Raw genomic sequence first — 21,081 nt, forward strand, 5'->3', positions numbered from 1 at the left:
GTTGATTATTATTAATAATAATCTGATCTGTGATGTTCTTAGTGTGCATATCAGAACTACCAGCCCTGCATGTGATGTGCAGGTTTCCCTTCTCAGTAGTTCTCCATGAATATTTGTGTGAATAGGTCAGTGATGTTACTGGTATCTGAATGAACATCAGGAAAATAAAAGTTACTTTAATGTTGTGCTTTAGAGTATTATGTGCAACTCCTTGATCCTACCATTTAATGCATCTCTGCGAACTATGCTTAGTTTTACATTTTTAATGCCACTCCAAGATCAGATAAAGCTTGCACTGTAAAAACACAAAAACTTACCAATATTTTTTGGTCTAATTTCTAGTGAGAAGTTTGCAGTACACTTGAAATACGGCAAAACTAACAAGTAACTTTCAGCAAGAAAGATGAGCTTATTTCAAGTCACCAATTCCTTAATATTGATGAAACAGGCAGTAGTTATAAGTGAAATAATCGGCCAGGGAAACAAGACATTTTCTCCACAAAGTGAATTTTCTCTACTTGCATTTTTGCTCAGCAAGAACACGTCCCGCCTGGTCAGCGACTCTGTGTGGCATTAAATCGCTACCTAACGTGGTTTACATTATACAAACAAAACTACCTTTGCAATAGAAGAAGAATCATTAACTGAATGTCTTACACAGCTTTGACTAAACACTTAACCAAGTGCTGCACATCGTTTGGACCCATTACAACACCGGAGAAACAATCCGTCTCTGGTCAAGAGTCAGTCCATATTTCTTTTTTTTTGGGTTTCTTTTTTCACCAGCTTGTGTCAAACTCTGGTCTTTTGAACATTTCTCTCAGTATTGGTGGGAGCAGATAATTTATCACAATATATTCAAGACGTAGTGTTGTCTAAATGTCTTTATTTGTTTTCAGTCGCTTGTTTTCTTTTAAAAACAGTGACGTGTGCATGAATTACACCGGATCAAAATCCTGCCATGCCCTGGGTCTGCAGCAGCCTATCAGTGCTCCTTTGAAAATCTGAAACCGTTTTTACAGTGGGGCTTGTTTTTCAAGATGCAATCAATCTCAGATGCAATGGACGTTGTTATCTTTGGAAGAACCTGCAAAAATAAAGGAGAAAATAAGATTATCCTTTAAAGTAAAACAAAAAGTTTTACTTAAAGTTCCACTTAGTGTGCTATCACAAATGATAAAAACTCTTGCCAATTTAAAGTCAAACTTTAATGTGTCTTCTTATTTATTTAAATCAGACCTTTTTTTGTATTTGCAGTGTTACTGTGAATATGTAAAATCACCAGAAATAAGAGCGGAAAACCCCACAGACACCTGAGCATTAAAGTATCAAAAAGATTCACTCTATTGGTTTTGTTTTGTTTTGCTTGGTTGCATATTTGAGCTAATTACATTAGCTTCCTGTGTGACCTCTGACCTGTAAGGCTCTGATGTTCTCCAGCAGCTGAGCGGGTCTGGAAGCCCCCAGCAGCACAGAGTTCACCTTGTCATTTCTCAGGCACCACGCTGTAAAAATGAAGGACATATGGATTCAATCTGAGCTCAGTCCTTACCAGCAATGGAACTGTTAAAACAGAATGGGCAAAATAATGTGATAGAAAAAAAATGACAGTCACAGGAAAACCCCGTATAGTTTACCAATAGCAAGTTGTGGCAAGGTACACTGTAGTCGCTGTGCGACGGTTTCTAGTTCCTGCAGTTTACGCTGCTCCCGGTGACCCTCCTCACTCATTATCTTGTCTTTCATCCATTCATATCCCTGTGGGAGATTGCACACACATATCACAGATCAGATTTTAACTATGGAAAATAAACAAAACTGTTCATATTCAGACACAGTGTGATAGACATGTTCACTCACCAGCCACTTTATTAGGTACATCTTGCTAGTACCGGTTTGGACTCCCTTCTGCCTTAGTGCTTCGTGGCATAGATTCAACAAGTTCCTGGAAACATTCCTCAGAGAGTCTGGTCCATATTGACATGATAGCATCACACAGTTGCTGCAGATTTGTCGGCTTCACATTCATGATGGAAATCTCCCGTTCCTCCACATCTCAAAGATGTTCTACTGGACTGAGATCAGGTGGAGACCAGTCAAGTTCAGTGAACTCATTGTCGTGTTCAAGTAACGAATCTGAGATGATTTGCACTTTATGAAAGACATGGCACGTCATCCTGCTGGAAGCAGCCATCAGAAGATGGGTACAGTGTGGTCATAAAGGGATGGACCTGGTCAGCAACAATACTCAGTAGGCTGTGGCGTTGACACGATGCTCAGTTGGTACTAATGAGCCCAAAATATCCCCCACACCATTTCACCACCAGCAGCCTGAACCGTTGATACAAAGCAGGATGAATAAATGCTTTCATGTTGTTGACGCCAAATTCTGACCCTAAAATCTGAATGTTGCAGAAGAAGTCGAGACTCATCAGACCAGGCAAAGTTTTTCCAATCTTCTATTGTCCAGTTTTGGTGAGACCTGTGTGAATTTTAGCCTCAGTTTCCTGTTCTTAGCTTACAGGACTGGCACCTGCTGTGGTCTTCTGCTGCTGTAGCCCATCCGCCTCAAGGTTTGACATGTTGTGGTTTCAGAGATGCTCCTCTGCATACCTCGGTTGTAATGAGTGGTTATTTGAGTTACTGTTATCGTTCTATCAGATCAAACCAGTCTGGCTATTGTCCTCTGACCTCTGGCATCAACAGGCATTTGTGCCCACAGAACTGCTGCTCACTGGATATTTTCTCTTTTTCGAACCATTCTCTGTAAGATGGTTGTGTGTGAAAATCCCAGTAGATCTGGAATTTTCTGAAATACTCAGACCAGCCCGTCTGGCACCAACAAACATGCCACATTCAAAGTCACTTAAATCACCTTTCTTCCTCAAGTTGATGCTCGGTTTGAACTGCAGCAGAGCGTCTTGGCCACGTCTACATGCTTAAATGGATTGAGTTGCTGCCATGTGATTGGCTGATTCGACATTTATGTTAATGAGGAGTTGGACAGGTGTACCTAATAAAGTGGCCAGTGAGTGTATACCACGGAGAATTAGGGCAGTTCTGAAGGCAAAAGGGAGTCCAACCCAGTATTAGCAAGGTGTACCTAATAAAGTGGCCGGTGACTGTCTACATAAATGCCTATTTAGACTGATGATCTCATCAAGGTTTATCTGACACACTAATTGCTAAAGATGGCACCGGCCCAATAAACCTGCAACAGTTAAAATTAGGCACAGAAAAAAGTTTGAATATTTTTGTTTTAACCCATTTGTGTAACTTTTCTCCGTCAGAAGTTGTTTTTGTGTACAAGCTAACGGTTGAGACAAAAGGTTAGCAAACAAAAGCTGTAGCAGAAGAATTATTTGTTACCTTAAGTGACGCTCGTGCAGAAGATGGTATTCCACTCCGATATTTTCCCGAGATTATCCCACATGCCAATGGAGACCAGGTCACAGCTCCAATGCCTGCAATTCCCAGATAAATAAATTCAATATAAAATAATGCTCAGTAACAGAATGGAGTTTACTATTTACCCTTAATAATGCAGAGTTTAACTGAGTTGAAGTTTGTCTTTTCTGTGTTCCTCAGTTTCTTTTTTAATAGATCGGATTGTTTCAGTTTTACTTTAGTTCAGTCCTTCCTTAGCGATTCTAGCTACATTTATTTCTTGTGTCTAGTTATTCTTAGTTACTTTAGTTTTATTATATTTCTTAGGTCTAGTTATTCTTTAGTGTTTATTTATTTCTTGGTCCCCTGTGTACTCTCCCTCAACCCCTGTGCCACTCTCTCTCTATCTGTACTGACCTGCCTTTTGCTCTCTCCCCTCACACCTGCAACCTGTTTCTTCTTCTTCTTCCCTTTTTCCTTTTTCTTCTTGATTTTTACTGGCAGTTTGCAAAAAACAGCCACCAACTGGTATGAACTACATTTTAGGGACGTTTTCAATATTTCTATATGTGAAAAACAATTATAAGCCGGGGGTATATAGGAGTGTGAGCTCACCACATCGTGTAGTCATCCCAATTGGCCACATGATGGCGCCAAACCCACCTTATCTGGGCCAGCAACAGTCAGCATCCCAGTCAGGGTGCTTCATTTGTGTGTATATATATATCAACTTCTATCAACTTTAAATGGCTCAATCCACATGTACTTTATTGTGGCTGACCACCACACATTCACAATGAAGATTTTTTTATAATTTATCCTAAAGTAATGCAGTCCTGTGCTCTCATTGCTAAATCAAAAGCCAGCGAATCCCCTCTTTCTGTTTGACTGTGTATGTGAATGCATCGAAAGATGTAGCTCAGTGAGTAAAGTGATTGACTCTAAGTTGGAAAGCTGCAGGTTCGATTCTGGGTTGAGGCAAGAGTTTCACTTCATTTTCTTGCGGAATCGACCAATTCATTTTGAATTAGGTTTCACTGCCAACATGAGTAAATACAGTGGAACAACTCGCTGAGTTATGCGATGGACTCTCAGTCGGAAGGCTGCAGAGAGCCACAAACATTGCATTAGCCAAAACCGATCTTCTCCTCCCCAAGATCGACTCTGAGCCCAATCAAACCAAGTGCAATATATGCTAAGGAAGAAACAAAAGAAGTTAGTGCGGCGAGTTTTTGATTTTTTTTGCCAAATTACGACATAATAGCTAATTAAACATTGCTACGTACCTAGCTGCAAAATTCAACTGCCCATAATTTTGGAACCGTAAAAAATTTCACAATTTTTTTCGTACCACCAACTACTAACACAATACCGATCATGTCTAGCTAGTTTTAGCATTAACTTTTACAGGTAAAAATGAAAGAAATAATTTTACAAGTAGAATTAGTTGACTTTGGCTTAGGCAGACGCTAACTTCTTGGTCTTTGTTCTGCTCTGGCTCCCTGTGATTTTTTTACAAGTTTTTTTTTTTTTTTTTCATTAAACTTTCAACATGATACATGCTCCCATTTCCTGTCTGCATTTTGATCTGTCCTCAAACTCACGCAATCATGATGGAAGTGAGTAAGATTCCCACTGCAGCATTTTAACAAGGAAGGAACACGTGGAAATGTCAATTCAATTCATTACAAAATGCTATGTAATAAAAGATTTTAATAAAACATAGGCTTTTCATTGTGTTCTGGATCTTTCCCAAATACTTTGGAAGGTGCTTACCTATTTTGTGGTAAAGCTGTGGGAGCTGCACTTCCACCTTTTCCCTTTGGAACATGTGGTATTCTGCCTGTTCACAAATGGGTGGGATCTGGTTGAACTGTCGTGCTACAGAATACGCCTCCTGCAGACAGACCCAGGGAAAAAAAGCCATTCTTTAGCTATTCACGTTTTGCTTGAGCCAAAAATTCATTATGCAGACATGGACGTCTGGGTGGATGCACGGATGGATGGATGGATGGATGGATGGATGGATGGATGGATGGAAAATGAGAATCCCTTTTCCTCTCAGTTATTTTTATTAGATATGTTCTTTGTAGAATGATCAAGTTTAGATTTAATCAGCCTGAGCAGCTTATGTTCTGACCTGGAGAAGATGAAATGAAGTCTAGACTTTTTTTGACAGTTAAGGGGTTTTAACTCTGTGGCAGGAGAAAAAAATAAGCAATGTGAAGACAAGAGACAGAGTTTGAGTTTGATCTCTCACTGAGAGATCAAACTCTCAGTGAGAGATCAACCGAGATCTCTCTCAGTTGATCTTTTATGTTTGCATTTTGTAAGACTTTATAGTCGATATTTAGGCATTAAATATCAATTGGACAACACCGAGTCCATGTTGTCCAATTCCATGGACAACATGGAATTGTCCATGTTCTCTTTTCTGATGACAAATTCACTCTTGGGTCTCACCACCAACTCCAACTCAGCAAGACAAAAGCCTTGCTTACTTTTAGTGATAAGAAACTAATTAGTATTTTGTTATAAAACTCGCCATAATCTCCATGGAGTTCCATCGTGATGTTCCCCAGTACAGAGCCATCCCCCTGTTGATTACATAGGTCATTGCCCTTACTGTCTCTGGCAAAAAAAGACCAAAGGGGTTACAAACTGGACCACAACAAATAGGAAATGTACACAAGCAGAATACATTAACCAATTGCAAGGTTTCCCCCAGTGTATTATAAGCCTGGTGGGCCACCAGGCTTTTACTTGGGCACCCACCAGGCTAAGAATTGCTTATTTATTTTAGTTTTTTTTATGTTTGCATTTTGTAAGACTTTATAGTTGATACTTAGGCATTAATCTGTCAATACATAATTATCAAGTGAAATGTTAAAATTTTCTGTTAACGTTAAACATTTTTTAACTCAAAAACACAGCAGGCTACTTAATGAATGACTGACCTAGCGCCCCAACCACCAGGCTTAGCAAGTTTTCTGGGGGAAACCCTGAATTGTTAATTAGTTAAGAGGACAGGGAGAAAACTCCTTCTAAAATAAAGGTAATACCTGTCAAGGTAAATTCTGTTCAAGACAACGTAAAACAAATCAATATTTTCCACATTCATCAGGACTTTTATTCACAGGTTCTGTTGACCGTTTTAGCTCTGTTATGTCATTCCTCCCACGACTGTCTCGCTTCAACAGCATAAACACTGACATTAAGAAACCACAGTCCCTGATTGAGGAGGGGAGTGTGAGGCAAATGTGGGCACAGACTTGCATTACTTCCAAACTTCTAGCTGTTCAATAAATTATTATTTTTTGTTTAATGTATGTATTTATTTTTTAAAGGTAAGTACATTTAGGACTGGCACCTAGTAATGGCTTTGTGATGAAAACATGAGGTTTGATAAACAGATATCTGGGTACTTTAGGAAACACTGTCTCACTGAGTGGGAATTGTAAGGCTAACATGCTAATCAGGTGTAGGTTGGGTGGACAGAAGGCTGATGTGAAAGGAAACCAGCGTTTAAAGCATGCTGACGGACATCAAGCAAAGGACTGACAGGCTGGATGTGGTAAGGGTGGGTGGGCTGCCGAAGGTTTGCCTTTCTCCATTGGTTCAGACTGGGAAGCTAACTGGCAGACGGCTAGTTAGCTAAGTATGTGGAGCATAGATTGTAGGTTTGGAAGACGACTGTAGTAAATATGTTATAAACAAATATTTTAGTAATCAAGTAATCTATCGATTATTCTTACGATTAATCGAGTAATTAGATAAAAAATTGATAAGATAAAATATTGGTACATGTAAAATAACAGCTGTGTTACTATTGGATATCAACATCAGTCTCATTTTTCATATTTGAACTTCCCTAACGATTGCTTTTCTGTAGTTTAGAAGATTTACTTGTAATGCTAATGGTTCAGTTTCTAAGATAACCTGATGAAAAATTATACAAAAATCTGAAATTACGTTCAATTTAATAATAAAGATGCTCACAAATATGCTTATAAAAAATGTCTATGCTCCAGCTTTTACTTTGTGTATTCATCTTCTACTACAGTGGTTCCCAAAGATTTTCTGGGCCCCCCTACAGATTACAATAACATGCCCCCCAAAAAGAAAAAAAATAAATCAACTGGCCACACACATCGTTCAACCAGACATAAACCTATACACATATTTTGTTTTCAAACTCCACTGAAGTTTTTTTCAGACTCCAGGTTGCAACAAAACAAACTATAAACCATCTTTACAGTGAAACACTTTTGTGTAGCTGTTTGTTTTTTCATTCATCCATACTGCCCCCCCCCCTGCAATGGCATTTAGTTAATTTAATAGATGAACTCTCACCTTGGCCAGACATTTATGTTCATGTTAGCGATGGGATTTAACACCTTCGTTCGTCACACACAGAAACTCATCTATCAGCTATGTACCGCCATTTGTTGAGACTAGGATAATATGAAATTTATTTTCAACTACAACAAAATAAAAAGTTGGACGTTATGTTGCTAACACTTAGCTTTCGTTAAAAACTCACAGGCGGAAGCAAGAGCGCTGTGCAACGCAAATAACGACCCGGCCGGAACACGGTGCACTAAATAATAAAACATAAATTAACGAAGCTTCGAGGCAGATACATTTTCTTTGAGGAATTTTAATAAACGAGTTACTCAAATCACTCGAGGAATCGTTACAGCCCTAGACTGGAGGCCTGTGACCAGTTTTCAAACCCAGTACCAGTTTGCTCTAAACGTGCTACCAACGGTTCCACCATGCAGCCCAAGAGACCATTTAATGAGGTTACTTTTTCAATTAAAGAGAATCAATTGCTTCATTCTCAAACTTAAATAAATCCCTTTAGGTAGTCAAATATCCCGTTTTCCAGATCTTTTTAGTCAATTCCTCACTAGAATATTCTGATTATTAACAGATAAACTATTGATTATTTTGTGACTAGATCTAATCTGATCATTCAGTTCAGAATGAAAGTATTAGTTTGGGATTCTGAGAATGAAATTATTTCATAATCTATTCCAAGCATTCATTTCATGCAGTCTAGGACAAATTACCTTTCAGACAAATATAATTTTGTTTGGTTTGAGTATGATGATATTCTACTTAATCAGGCTTATAAGACTTGTAATGCAATCTGATCATTTGCTTTCATGGCATATAAGCTTTCGTAAGGAAAACTTTATCAACAATCTACAAGGGTTAACTGTACTTTATAAAGAACATGAGTGAACAGACGGCATCATCAATACCAAGGAACACAAGTAAGGGGAGAAGTTGTGGCTCATTTTAAAGGGTGAAAAAACCCAACAACTCGTAGAGTATGGTTGTGCAGTGAAAAAAAGTGTTTGTTTGAAACAGAAACTCACTTTTAGTTAGAATACAAGCATTATTTTAACACAGGAAAAAAGTGGAGGTGGTGGATAAGAGTACCATAACTAAAGTAGACAATAGACGGGACTGTGGTGACACAACAATCTGAAGATTGAACAAGAAGATTTGAGATTTGTAATTCTGCTTTTAGTATTGCACAAAGTGACTGAGAAAAACAATTTAAAAATAATTTTAAAAAGCAAAATGGAAAAAAAGCGCTTGATCTCAAAAACATGTACACTAACCTTCTATAGGTGTGTATGGATCTGGTCGATTTGCAAACACAACGTCCACGTACTCTAGTTGAAGTCTGTCCAGTGATGCTCTCAGACCTGTTAAATTTAGATGCACAATGCCATCATTTAGAATATTCCTGAAAAGTTTATTTAGTTCAGTAACTACAACACTGAGTGAAACACATAGAATAATTACACAGAGATTGATGTCATTATTTCTGTCAAATATAATAATTTTCTGCTAATTAATAACAAGATTCATAAAATTAAAATATTACAACAGATCACTAACAACATGTATGTTCATATGTGTATGTTAGAAAACCAAAGCAAGGTTTTGGTCAAGCTGTTTCCACATCTTACCTTCAATTATATGTTTTCTAGAAAGTCCTCTTTCCATTTCTGCACTAAAAAACAGAAAGAAATGTATTTATTGTTGATATGAAAAAAGTATTTCTTCTACTTTCAAACATATTTCAATTTTGATGAGATCTGATTCTTTATCAGCAGAGTTTGCTGTGACGTGGGCCCACAGTCAGACCCAGTCTCTGTTGAATTATTCCCCAATTCCTTTTTTTATTGGCTTCAGTTCAAGACTAAACCTGGTAAGTCAAGTCCTTCCAGACTAAACATCACAGTCTTTGTAGACCTTGGTCTGGGCTTAATCTAAGGACTAAGGAGACTTCAGTCCTCTGCACGGCCGTCGCCGGTTCGATTTTGGCCTGATGACCTTCGCTGCATTTCCTCTGTCATTATTTCTCCTTCCTGTCTAACTTCTCTCAAATAAAGGCCACCTGACCCACAGAAAAACTTAGTTTGCTTCTTTATTTGAAGAAACTAAAGGATTTGAGTAAGACTGACGTAAATTTCCCAACTTGATAAATTGAGTTAAACCAACTTAATACATTAAGGTGAACCAACTTAATTGAATCCCAGTTGAAGCAATTCAATTAAGTTGGTTCTACTATGTCAGTTTTTCAGTGTACAGGATCTTTGAAAAACCAAAATAACATATTAAAACATATGTTTAAAATAATTGAAGTTCTAGATGTATTTTAAGCTAAATGTGAGTGATAACGTAAATTATATATTTTAGTTTTTTAGCTTGGAACAACTTAAACGTTTGAGTTGACTTTCTGTAGAGTTAAGTTAAAGAGATTTGAATTATTTATTAGAAAAAAAAGGATTTGAGTAAGAGTGACTTAAATTTGTCACGTTAAACACACTTAATGAATTAAGTTATAAAAACTTAGTAAATTGACATGGATAAACTGAATTGAATTGGATGATCATAATAAATCGAGTTGGACTCTAGATTTCTTTCGCTGCATACAGAGACATAGAAGACAAGACAATATGTACATACTTTCCTCCCCAAAAGATTTTGGTAGTGATAACGAGACTGGAACGCCTGCAATTGAACACATGCATGGGAAGAAAAGAAACAGAAATGTTGCTTTGTATGCACAATGTCTAGTTAATTTAAGTTAGTTAATAAAACTTGTTTTGGAGGAAAATATTTTAAAATGACTTCAGTTTAAAAGGCAACTATATTTTACTCATTTTAGACTGCATAAATTACAAGCAACTATTAAAATAATCATAAAAACAATCTACCTCCACCCTTTCTTCTTTATAATGCCTCCCAACACGGCTTCTGCCCTGAGAAATGGCAGAAGAAAGAAAGCTGTTAATACTTTGATATTTAGCGTTTAGCACAGACACAGACAGTCTGTGGATTATTTGGGATTACTAATCCCAAATACTAATCCCAAATTCTATCAAAAATATCTGCAGAGGGAGAAATCACATATCAAAGTGCATGAAGAATGCAAAATCTCTAACACATGTATTTAAAGTGTGACCCCTTTTCTCAAATGGGAGATCGGTTTACAATGTAGAAGCAAATCTCAAACAGTTGTCTGAAAATTCAACACATCCTTCATGGCATGGTGCATAACTCGTTTCTAGATCTTTTATCTACTGTTATATGTGCATTGCAGTTGCATTACTTTATGTTTTGTACAATGGAAAACAAATCATATATATATGTATTACAAGTTTGAGAACAAAGACATTCAATCCTGCTTTCAGTCTGAAAATATAAGCACAAGTATTAAAGGTTCTGAGAGCAAAAGACATTCAATCCTTTTTTTAAACTGAAGATGTGTGCTCTCGACTTATGGCAGTAATATTCCCCCATAAGTTGGACAGGGTCAAGTTAGATTTTTTTTAGGCCCAATCCAGATTGCTTTTTGCAAGTAATTTTTTTCCAGGTGAAATTTTTGCTGGTGAATTTACAGTAAATAAATAAATACATTTAAAAAATCATATACATAATTACACAGGGTGAAAAAAAAAATTGTGTTAAATATCTAAAAAAAAGTTTGATTTCTTCCATAGAACTAATTCTAAGAGACACTCCTCTTTAAGGTCACTCTCACCTTCCACAGTTATATACTTCAGATGTGTCGAACAGATTGATTCCACTCTCATATGCCAAAGTTGTCATTTCCTCTGCCACCTGGGACAAAAACAATGTAGATGTTAAGCAAACATAATTGATGTATACTGCACCATGTTCCAAATTATTATGAAAGTGACATTTTCTCAGATTTTCTTAAATGGTCAACGCAAATGATGGTCAGTATAATTTTCAAGTATTCCAATTAGTAGCTTCATGCACCACAAGCCTCTGGAGGATCCTCCACCTTGAGGTTCCAGAGGCACCAGCAGCTTCAAATACCTGTTTGCTGCTTTGTAAGGGCATTTTAACAGCTGCTCTCTTAATCCGATGAATTTGTCTAACAGAAACCTTCCTCATTATGTCTTTATATGTACAAACCCATCTTTGTTCTGAATCAGCCGCAAATCTCTTCACAGTATGATAACGCTTCAGTTTTAGTTAAATACACTATCTGATGATTTAGGTCAACAGAGATCCTTTCTCTTTCCTATATTGCTTGAAACCTGTGGCCTGCTTAATAATGTGGAACATCCTTCTTAGGTAGATTTCCTTTAAATGAGGCCACCAGACAAACTAATCAACCAGCTCTCTGAAATTAATTATAGTGATTCAAAGAGCCCTGACACACAATACCATCTATAAATTTAATAGCACAACAAAAAATTTAATCTTTATGACACTTTAGTCCAATTTGCATAATAATTTGGAACATGGTGTAGTTGCCCTTCCTCTGACCTGTTCATGATAATGTAGTTACATTTTCTCTTACCTCATCTGTGATCTGGCCTCCAAAGGTAACCCATGTACCTGCACAAAAACAGGAATACTTAACTTTTTATGGGTGCAGAGGGGATTATGGAAAGAAATCCCAACTTTAACTCTTCAACCGGCATGAGCGCCCCACAGGCCCCGGTGCTAGCACTGTGTCTGTACCTGGTGACACATATGTACTTCCATAGAGAGCTGTCCAACGTGCCTGCAGTTTTTTTTTTTATTATTGTAGTTGTTGATATTGTAGATTGTCTTTTATTTTAATTTTATACTTACCTAATCCAACACAGGACACCCTCAGGCCTGATTTTCCCATATTTCTGTTGACACAAAAATAAAGTAATTATTGTGTTTATACATACAGTATATACCAGAGAATCTCAATGCGTTAGTCCTTTGTGAAAATGTACTATTGCATTTTATCAAACAATAAGAAATGGAGATTTTTTAATTATTATTATTCTCAAGCCTAAAATTATTTATATACCTGAAATGTCCAGTTTTATTCATTAAATTTTGTTCTCACTAATCTTTGGTTTTGCATCCATTTATATCCTGTTGGGTTTTTTTTTTGTTTTTGTGTTTTACCTGTAAATCATCCCCGTAGTATGTGCCAAACTGTCTTTGAGAGAGATTCGGTTTATCTTCAGAAAATCTTCTAGGTTTTTGAGCTGAGCAGCAGCATGAACCTCTTTTAGGCGCTTTATCTCTTCTAGCTGATGACTCCGCTGACGGGTTTTTTCCTTCTCCAGTGCTTGCTCTGGAAAGAAGCTGCTCAGATTAGCGTGCACGCTCTCACTCATGGATAGGAGAGAACGGATGTTCCCTCCAGAACCACTGCTGTCGCTGCTGATGCTGCTGCTTCTGGAGGTCCCACTGCTTTCACGAGTCACAGATTTGGGCATCTAGAAAGAAATTATATATCGGATAACTTGATGTCAGAGTAAGTTTCACTTGTTTGTTTGTAATGTGCATCTTCTTTCTCTGCATGTCAGAAGTTTTCTCCATGTACTCTGAAAAACGTGCAACCTATTGCCCTGTATGCTTAAATGGAAAACAATTTTAAAAAAATTCAACACATTTAGAAAATTTCTATCCCAGAAGCATATTCTCTCAATAAGATACCTTGTGAAAGCCACAGTAGAGCAAAAAATACCTTATAACAACTTTATTGAATTTAGGCTTCTTGAAGTAGCAACGTACTGAAAACATTTTTTCTTCTTCGCTAAATTATTAATTTCTATGTAATAGAAGCCCTAACAATATTGTGTAAATTGCAATGTCTTCAACCTTTTTGTATTTGGAGGTTAGGTTTGATTGTCACGATTTTATTTAACTGTCTGATGCATATTTACGTCTCTATTTATGACCATAAGGAAGACGTATGGGAGAATTTTTTCAATACTGAGATACCACTTCCTCTATTAAAAGTTAGATTGAAGTTGATTAATCTGTCAGCATTGTGCTGAAATAAAGAATATATTATTCAATGAAAGGCAATTTAACGGTGCACAAAAATGTTTGATAAATTAGAAGGTTCTGAAGAGTTGCTTATATATTAAAATTTTATTTTGATATATTTAAATCTTTAACAATTCATTTTGTGACTCCAATTGCTAAATAAACTTCTATCTATCTATCTATCTATCTATCTATCTATCTATTCTTTAAAAACAGAACAGGTTTTACATTTCGTTCTCTTAGAGGGAGGTTTTCCTCTCCACTGTCGCCACATGCATGCTCAGAATGAGGGATTGCTGTAAAGTCTAGCTCAATGCAGTTTGATGGGTTCTTTTGAACTACTTTGAATTATAATCTGCACTTGGCTTTATTATTTGATTACTAAGATCAATTGGAATAAATTGACTATTGGATTGAAAGGACTCTTTTTGTAAAATGCCTTATTAAGGCAAACAAACTGAACTGAATTGAACACCTTTTTAACAAATACAAATCAGTTCATGAGATTTGTTCTGAACATTTAGCCATCATTTATCCCAGTTTAGGGGGTACAGATATTTTAAAAATAATTGAAAAAAGTTCCTATTTTTTTCTCTCTCTCTCTCGTTTGATGTCATTTGATAAACTGGAACGTCTTAAAAACATTTTATATTGTCTTACTAAAATAATCACAAATCCTTAGAGAGAAAATGATTTGGGAATCTTCCTGTTGAATATGTAATTTAGTTTGGTTGAGACAAAACAAACCAGCCGTATTATTTAAAACAGAAATTATATACATTTCAATATTATGTTTTCTTATTCCCCATCTAGTTCAGTTTTTAAAATCAGAAACAATCTTATGTACTCACCCTAGCAGCTGGCGTCCGACCAACGCAGGGGTGCTGAACGATGCTGCTCATGATGTCGACCGGTGATGGTGGGCAGTAAAGTGTTTCTCTCTTAGCCTGACGCCAAGAGGAGCAGCGAGCTTCTGAACTGCACCAAAATCATTTTTGAGAGGAAGTTTATAGAGCTTTCTAGTCCTTCCTTCTTGGTCACATGGCAACAAAAAGCCCCATGAGCAACTTTGTCTGCATGGCAGAGCAAAACATAATATTCCATATGAATAATATATTAGCACTAAAACTGGCATCTGCACTAAAAGCCTGTCTGTCTGACAACCAAACGCATATTCAGATGTAGCATTATGCTTGTGATGTTTTAGAAACTTCTGTATTTATTAAAAGAAACCCTGTTTGTAGAAAGAGTTTTAGTCCTTATGTTAGTTCTGTTAATGTTCTGGGGATGGAAATGAACCTTCATCCCAAGAGTTGGAATGAAGGTTACAATCTTTATTATATAACCACAGTTATATAACATGAACATTGTTAGATAAGTCAAAACATTCCCATTGGTGTGGGACACTCTACTTTATTATTGATAAAAACTGTAGTCTGGATATTTTTAGCTTGTAGAATTGTACTTCTAATGTTTGTAACTGTATGTAAAACACTTATGTTAGCTGCTCTGAGCTCATCCTGAGTTGTTTGTGTTTTGGCAGTTTCACTCCAAATAAAGGAAGAACTAATTAACCCTGACTCGTGTGAAACGAGTTTGGCTGATGGGTAGTTTTGGTACAAGACACTATAGGGAGATCATTACAGTTAGAGTTGGTGGAGTACATGTGTGTATGGCCTCTTATTTGCTGGTAAATACACCATGCTGGGTATTGTTTTTTGCACCTTTGTGCAATAACCACAAAGTTTTATGAAATTACAAACAACTACTGTTTTGAACAAACTGAAATTCCTTTCTAAGGAATAGTTTATAAAATTGACCTTTATGTCTAACATATTATGTCAGAGTAAATTATTAATGTACTCACATCATATTAATATCTCAGAATGTGGCATGTCAGCGCTCTAGTGGGGAAGAAGCTAACGCTGGTGTGTGAGGTTGGAAGGTTTTAGCTAGTTGGACTCATCTCGACGCACTGCTCTAGAATCACTCTCTTTGACAAGGATTGGACAGAGAGGCACAGATCAGGAGTGGGCATACTTGTTACTCCCCCATCTTGGCAAATGAACCGTCCTCCTCTTTTGTTACTGATTTCAGGCCCTTGTATCGGCCGTTGCAAATACTCAGCTAGCACGGACATCATTCTGGCCAGAAGAGGAGCAGGAAAATCAGGCACAACGTGACCACCATGTAAACATGCTGTTGGAGGACATACATGAGGCTCGCATGTTGGAGAACGCCTTCCGCCGGGAGGAACTGGATGCAATGAATCACGAATTGGCCCAAAACGCAGTTGTTGCTTCGTCGTTGACAAAATTAATTGAGTTTATCACTGCTAATATGAGAAAACCTAATATGTAATAAATTTCAGTTTTACAAAACTGATATCATCTTCGTTCTTTATATTTCTTTTAATTTGCACTTAGCTAAATCTTTAATTGTAGATCTATAAGTTTTCTTTGTGGTATGCTCCAACTGTCTTTCTGCTGCTAAGCAGATAAAGCAAACTTGCCATTTTGTCAAGAAAAGATCTCTTGATGGGGAAAGCATAAGATACACTTTTCATTTACTGATACTAAAGTAGTGTCTACTCACAACATAGGAGAAAGGTATAGGAGAACGTCTTGTGGATATCTCTACACAATCTGAAGGAAATATTTTGAATATTTTCAGATGGACTCCGCACTATCTACAGCTATTGCGGGAGGGATGGCGACTTGAAGAAATGGCCGCAAATATCCCGCACTAGCATATTTAGCTACTTCAGTGACTCAATTGCTTCGGATGTACAGTACAGACCAAAAGTTTGGACACACCTTCTAATTCAATGGGTTTTCTTTATTTTCACGACTATTTATAAGCAAGAAATCCCACTTATTAACCTGACAGAGCAACACCTATGAAGTGAAAACCATTTCAGGTGACGACCTCTTGAAGCTCATCAAGAAAATGCAGAGTGTGTGCAAAGCAGTAATCACAGCAAAAGGTTGCTACTTTGAAGAAACTAGAATATAAGGGGTATTTTCAGTTGTTTTACACTTTTTTGTTTAGTGCATATTTCCACATGTGTTGTTCATAGTTTTGATGCCTTCAGTGTGAATCTACAATGTCAATAGTCATGAAAATAAAGGAAACTCATTGAATTAAAAGGTGTGTCCAAACTTTTGGTCTGTACTGTATATGCGGGTTTTCTTCTGTTGGCTTTTTGTCCACACAATGACATGATCGACATAAAGCACTTTGGGTTCTCAAAGTTTACAATTTTTTGTCAAATTCTCTTTGTTTTCTTCTCTGTCAGTAAGCGATGAAAACGGCTTTTGTTTTGGGAGCACGTTCAAAACACACCAGTTGCTACCACAAACTAAACTTGGTGTGATTATTAGAGAATAATCTAATAATTTATTAGATTATAAATTATTTTAATCTAATAATCTAGATTATAGTAATTTATAACCTAAATTAAATAATTTATCATCTAAATTAAACTGTGGTGCACGAACAGCACCCCGAGCTCCACAAGGGCATCTTACGACACTTTCTAGTGGCAAGTTGCTCTAAGAGGTGAATGTGATTCGGTTCGGTTCTAGTCCAGTGGGGAGATTCTCCGTATTATGGTCTGGAGCGCAGCAGCTGCACTTATTTCTCCGCTGATTTGCAGCGACACTCAGCAACAGACCTCGGGCAACCTCGAGGTTCTGGTTATGAGGGACTAAATAAACCTAGATATTTTATTTTGTCTTTTAAAAAAATGTTGCTGGCTGATAATGAGTCAGATCATGAACTTTATTTATTTTTTTTATTCAAATGAAAAATAAAATTCACATCACACCATTATGTAGTTCTGGTGTCTTACACTGTCGGTGTTAAACGGCAGCTCAGACTCTGACCAGCTTCTCTGCTTTTCTCTTCTTTATTACAGTCCATTCTTCAGAGAAACGAGCTGCTAGCAGCGCTACAAACTCACCTTACAAAACTTTAAACTCATAATTGCGAGCTTCTGTTCTGAGCAGCTCTTTGATGGCAGACGGTGTATTTGTAAACACATTTTGCTAAATATTGCATTATAGCCGAAAAGAGAGATGCAACTTCTATCATAAATATAGACTAGCAAAAAATCCTGCAAATTACAGTGAAATACTGCTACTTCCGGTGGGAGCCGGAAGTAAGACTCATAATCGTTTCCCCAGTAAGCCTCCCAGGAATAAGGTGGATAAGCTTTGTTTTGTGATTTTTATTATAGCATATTTTACTTCTCTTTTGGATGTATTTTGTTTGTAAAGAACACTTTGTGTAGCTTTTAAATATACATTCTTTTTAGCTCAGAAACACATGAGCTTTACATTTCGAAGTAAACAACTTGTTAAACCTGCAGCTAACTGTCTACATTATTGATTGAAATATATCTTATGATCCCAAAAGTATTAAAAATAATCTGATGTCTTTTCTACTTATTCATACTTAAATAATATTTTTATATATATATTTTTTTTAAACTATAAAACTGAATGATTTTAACAGTATCTCATTTGAAACGGTTTCCCGCCTTAAGTCTGGAGCATCGTTTCACATTAACGCGCCTGAATTCAAATGGGCCAATCAGAGCGCAGCGTCAGGCTCCAAAGCAGACAACGTCCTACAGCTCCACATAAGTTTCAATCATTTACCAAGTTGTTTCTATTTTCTTGGACCTAACCTCAACCACGAGTTCTCTTCAGTTACTTCAGTAAGAAAATAATCAAATGATTTAAATTTGCTTATTTATTAACAGTTCTGTGTTGTAGACAGCGTAGGTGCAAATGATAATGTCACGTTAGCTTTAGCTGCTGCCTAGCATTAAAAGCATTTAGATTAAAAAACAGCAGAAACTGCATGTTTCACAGATGTGTAACTTAATGTAACTTGTGTTATAAGTGTAGCTTCGTTTTAATGCTATGGGTAAAGGTGGCCTGGATTTTTCTGCCTTTTCTGATACCAGGCTTGCTTTAAGAATTTAATGATACCGTACAGACTGCAAAGCTGTTGGATCAAATTGCTTTCAAAGTTGCGGCCCTGGCCTCAATGGATGCGTGCTGGTACTCCAAATTTTGCAAACCATTCAGTGACCAGGACCTGCGCTACAGTAGAAGCACGCTGATCTCTGGTTTTTAGAAAAAACATCAGTCATTACCAATACATTTTCTAGCCCAGATGGAGTTGGCTCCAACAAAGTAAAATCCACTGCCAAAATTTCATTTGGTTTTTATGCAAGCAGATGGCCCAAGAAGCCACGAGCAGGTGGCTGGCTATCCTTGGCAGCCTGGCACCACTCGCAGGTTTTACACCAGTCTGGCCAATAGCAGCGAGACCGCAGCAAAGCTAAAGTCCGATCCACTCCATGGTGCCCATGCTCTTGATGGACCTGAGTCAGGATGTCCTTAGTCAGGGCCTTTGGCAGGAGGAGTTGGTGTACTGCCCCACCGCCATCTATGCGAAACACCCGCCGATACGTTAGACCATCCAATTCAGTCAGGCGATCCCACTGGCTGAGCAATGCAAGGGCAGATTGTGAAAGCCCTTGCATTGGTGAGCCATACGAGATCTGTACAATGTCAATGGATTGCTTGCTGTTTTTCTTTGTTTTGTTTTTCCTGCTAGGAAGCCTGAAAGATATTACGTAGAAATGGTCCACTTTGGCAGAAGAGCAGAAGAGGCAATATGCGGAGGAGGCAGCAGCTCTAAAAGTTCAGCGCACTTCAGATGACATGAGCTCAGATATGCGATGCCTGAAATTAAAGAAGCACCTAAAGCAGATGAAAATAGAGGTTTTCCATATATGCTAAGACCTTAAGAATGTTTTCAAGCCATTTAACTGTATATTGGAAATAGTGTTAGGAGTTAGCCCTGTAATCATTGGGTTTCCAGTTTGAATGCCTACTACGTCTGTCTTAGTCGACATGCTTTGGCTGCTAGTGGTGCCAGTGCATAACAGCCTCACTTCTGTCAGACTGCCTGAAACCAGCTGTGGCTATAACCCTATTGGGTGGTGAGCTAATGCCCACCACCATCAGCGTGTAAATTACTTAATGTAGTATAAAGTCCTTTCAGTTCCTCTAGAGTGAAGCACTATACATTGCTCCACATGCCATTTATTATTTATCTGTGATAAGACGCTTGCGCATGACATATTTAGTCTGTGCTTGCAGTTTACCCCACTTAACTGTTTCACATCATAAAAAAGTGTTTAATCATATAAGGTAATGGTAATAAAAAGAAAATACATTTTCATATAAAGATTTAATTTGATAACCAAAAAAATAAGGTGACACAATAATTTTCACTGTTAAAAATGGAATTAGTATTGCCAAGCTTTTGTATTATTTTGCTTATAAATTTATAAGGGTCACATAATTTTTAGGCAAAGCATAGTGTTCTAATTGAAAATAAAAATTCAAAGGCTACCTTGAATGTATTAATGCCATATTTCTATGTTTTATTTTTTCCTGTCTTATGTTTTATTTCTTACTGACTTAAAATAATGAAAATGTTCTAGCTCCATAACTTTATTCCTATCCTTTGTTTTATGTATATCTGCTGTTTTGAATGACTCTTCTTTTGATCTTTGTTGAAGGTTGCCAGTCTTGAGAAGCTTGGTGTAGAGACTGGTGTAATGATGTATGACCATCAAAAGCCTTTCTTAAAAGTCCTAGAAGTGAGCAGCAAAGGTGCTTCTTCGTTCTTCAACAGTACCGACGTACTGGACAACTTTGCACTGCATTTCAAAGGTTTTCACAAACTGACAGGGATACCTCAAACTTAAATAACAGCTTAGTGGACTTAATATTTACATGATCTTTTCTCTCTTGTTTGCACTGTGTTTTAAGGAAAATCATCATCTACTTCTGCTGCAAAAGAACCGGTTGATCCAATGGTTAAGAAAGTGCAGGAGCTCTTCAACAGGAAATACAGTAAGAGCTGGAAATGTACATCAACCACATTTCCAGCTTTAATTACACATGCAAACATTAAAGAAATTATTAAATTAGATGTACCACAAAATACAGTAGTACAGAACAAAAGCATAGATGCTTATCTTGCATCACTTGTTTAACTTTAAGGAAGTAGAAGACATCAAAAATTACGGAACTAATTAATGAGCAGGCAATAATTTGTTTTCAACATAAAAAAAATTGCAGAAATAATTACATACAAATCACACTAACCAATAGCTTAAAGTAGGGGTTCCCAAAATTGTTCCTCAATGGCCAGCACCTTGCATTTCTTAGTTCTGTTCCTGGTTTAATGCAAGGCCTATGAATAGGTTGACATGATGAAAGGTTTGTAACTTCCACCGGTGAGAGAACTAAAACATGCAGGATGCCCATCCTCAGG

General features: G+C 37.1%; 1 protein-coding gene across 2 annotated transcripts; it reads right to left on the reverse strand.

The window, feature by feature from the left end:
* Positions 1-885: 885 nt before the first annotated feature.
* LOC102225067 (voltage-gated potassium channel subunit beta-2-like) lies at positions 886-14,678 on the reverse strand. Of its 2 annotated transcripts, XM_005816291.2 has the most exons (15): positions 14,565-14,678; positions 12,841-13,157; positions 12,529-12,572; positions 12,251-12,288; positions 11,459-11,538; positions 10,632-10,676; positions 10,381-10,425; positions 9,378-9,421; positions 9,024-9,110; positions 5,933-6,018; positions 5,164-5,284; positions 3,370-3,464; positions 1,638-1,758; positions 1,417-1,505; positions 886-1,087 (listed from the first exon to the last, which is right to left on the reverse strand). In XM_005816291.2, exons 1-15 carry the CDS (start codon positions 14,613-14,615, stop codon positions 986-988), a joined length of 1,365 nt encoding a protein of 454 aa, XP_005816348.2. In that variant the 5' UTR covers positions 14,616-14,678; the 3' UTR covers positions 886-985. The 2 variants fall into 2 exon arrangements, with proteins under 2 accessions (XP_005816348.2, XP_023180467.1); XM_023324699.1 differs by lacking the exon at positions 14,565-14,678 and having other exon boundaries at positions 12,251-12,414; positions 12,841-12,870.
* Between the last annotated feature and the right edge of the window lie 6,403 nt (positions 14,679-21,081).

This window comes from Xiphophorus maculatus, chromosome 1, assembly GCF_002775205.1.
Source record: "Xiphophorus maculatus strain JP 163 A chromosome 1, X_maculatus-5.0-male, whole genome shotgun sequence".
Classification (NCBI taxonomy): domain Eukaryota; kingdom Metazoa; phylum Chordata; class Actinopteri; order Cyprinodontiformes; family Poeciliidae; genus Xiphophorus; species Xiphophorus maculatus.

Bases quoted from the DNA above. Each gene is read 5' to 3' on its own strand.
- LOC102225067 (XM_005816291.2), bottom strand. From the start codon at position 14,615: ATGAGCAGCATCGTTCAGCACCCCTGCGTTGGTCGGACGCCAGCTGCT. The intron at 10,426-10,631 runs GTAGATTGTTTT...GTTCAATTGCAG, and splicing joins ATAAAGAAGAAAGGGTGGAG to GCGTTCCAGTCTCGTTATCA. The intron at 9,422-10,380 runs GTATGTACATAT...TCTGTTTTTTAG, and splicing joins AAAATCTTTTGGGGAGGAAA to TGCAGAAATGGAAAGAGGAC.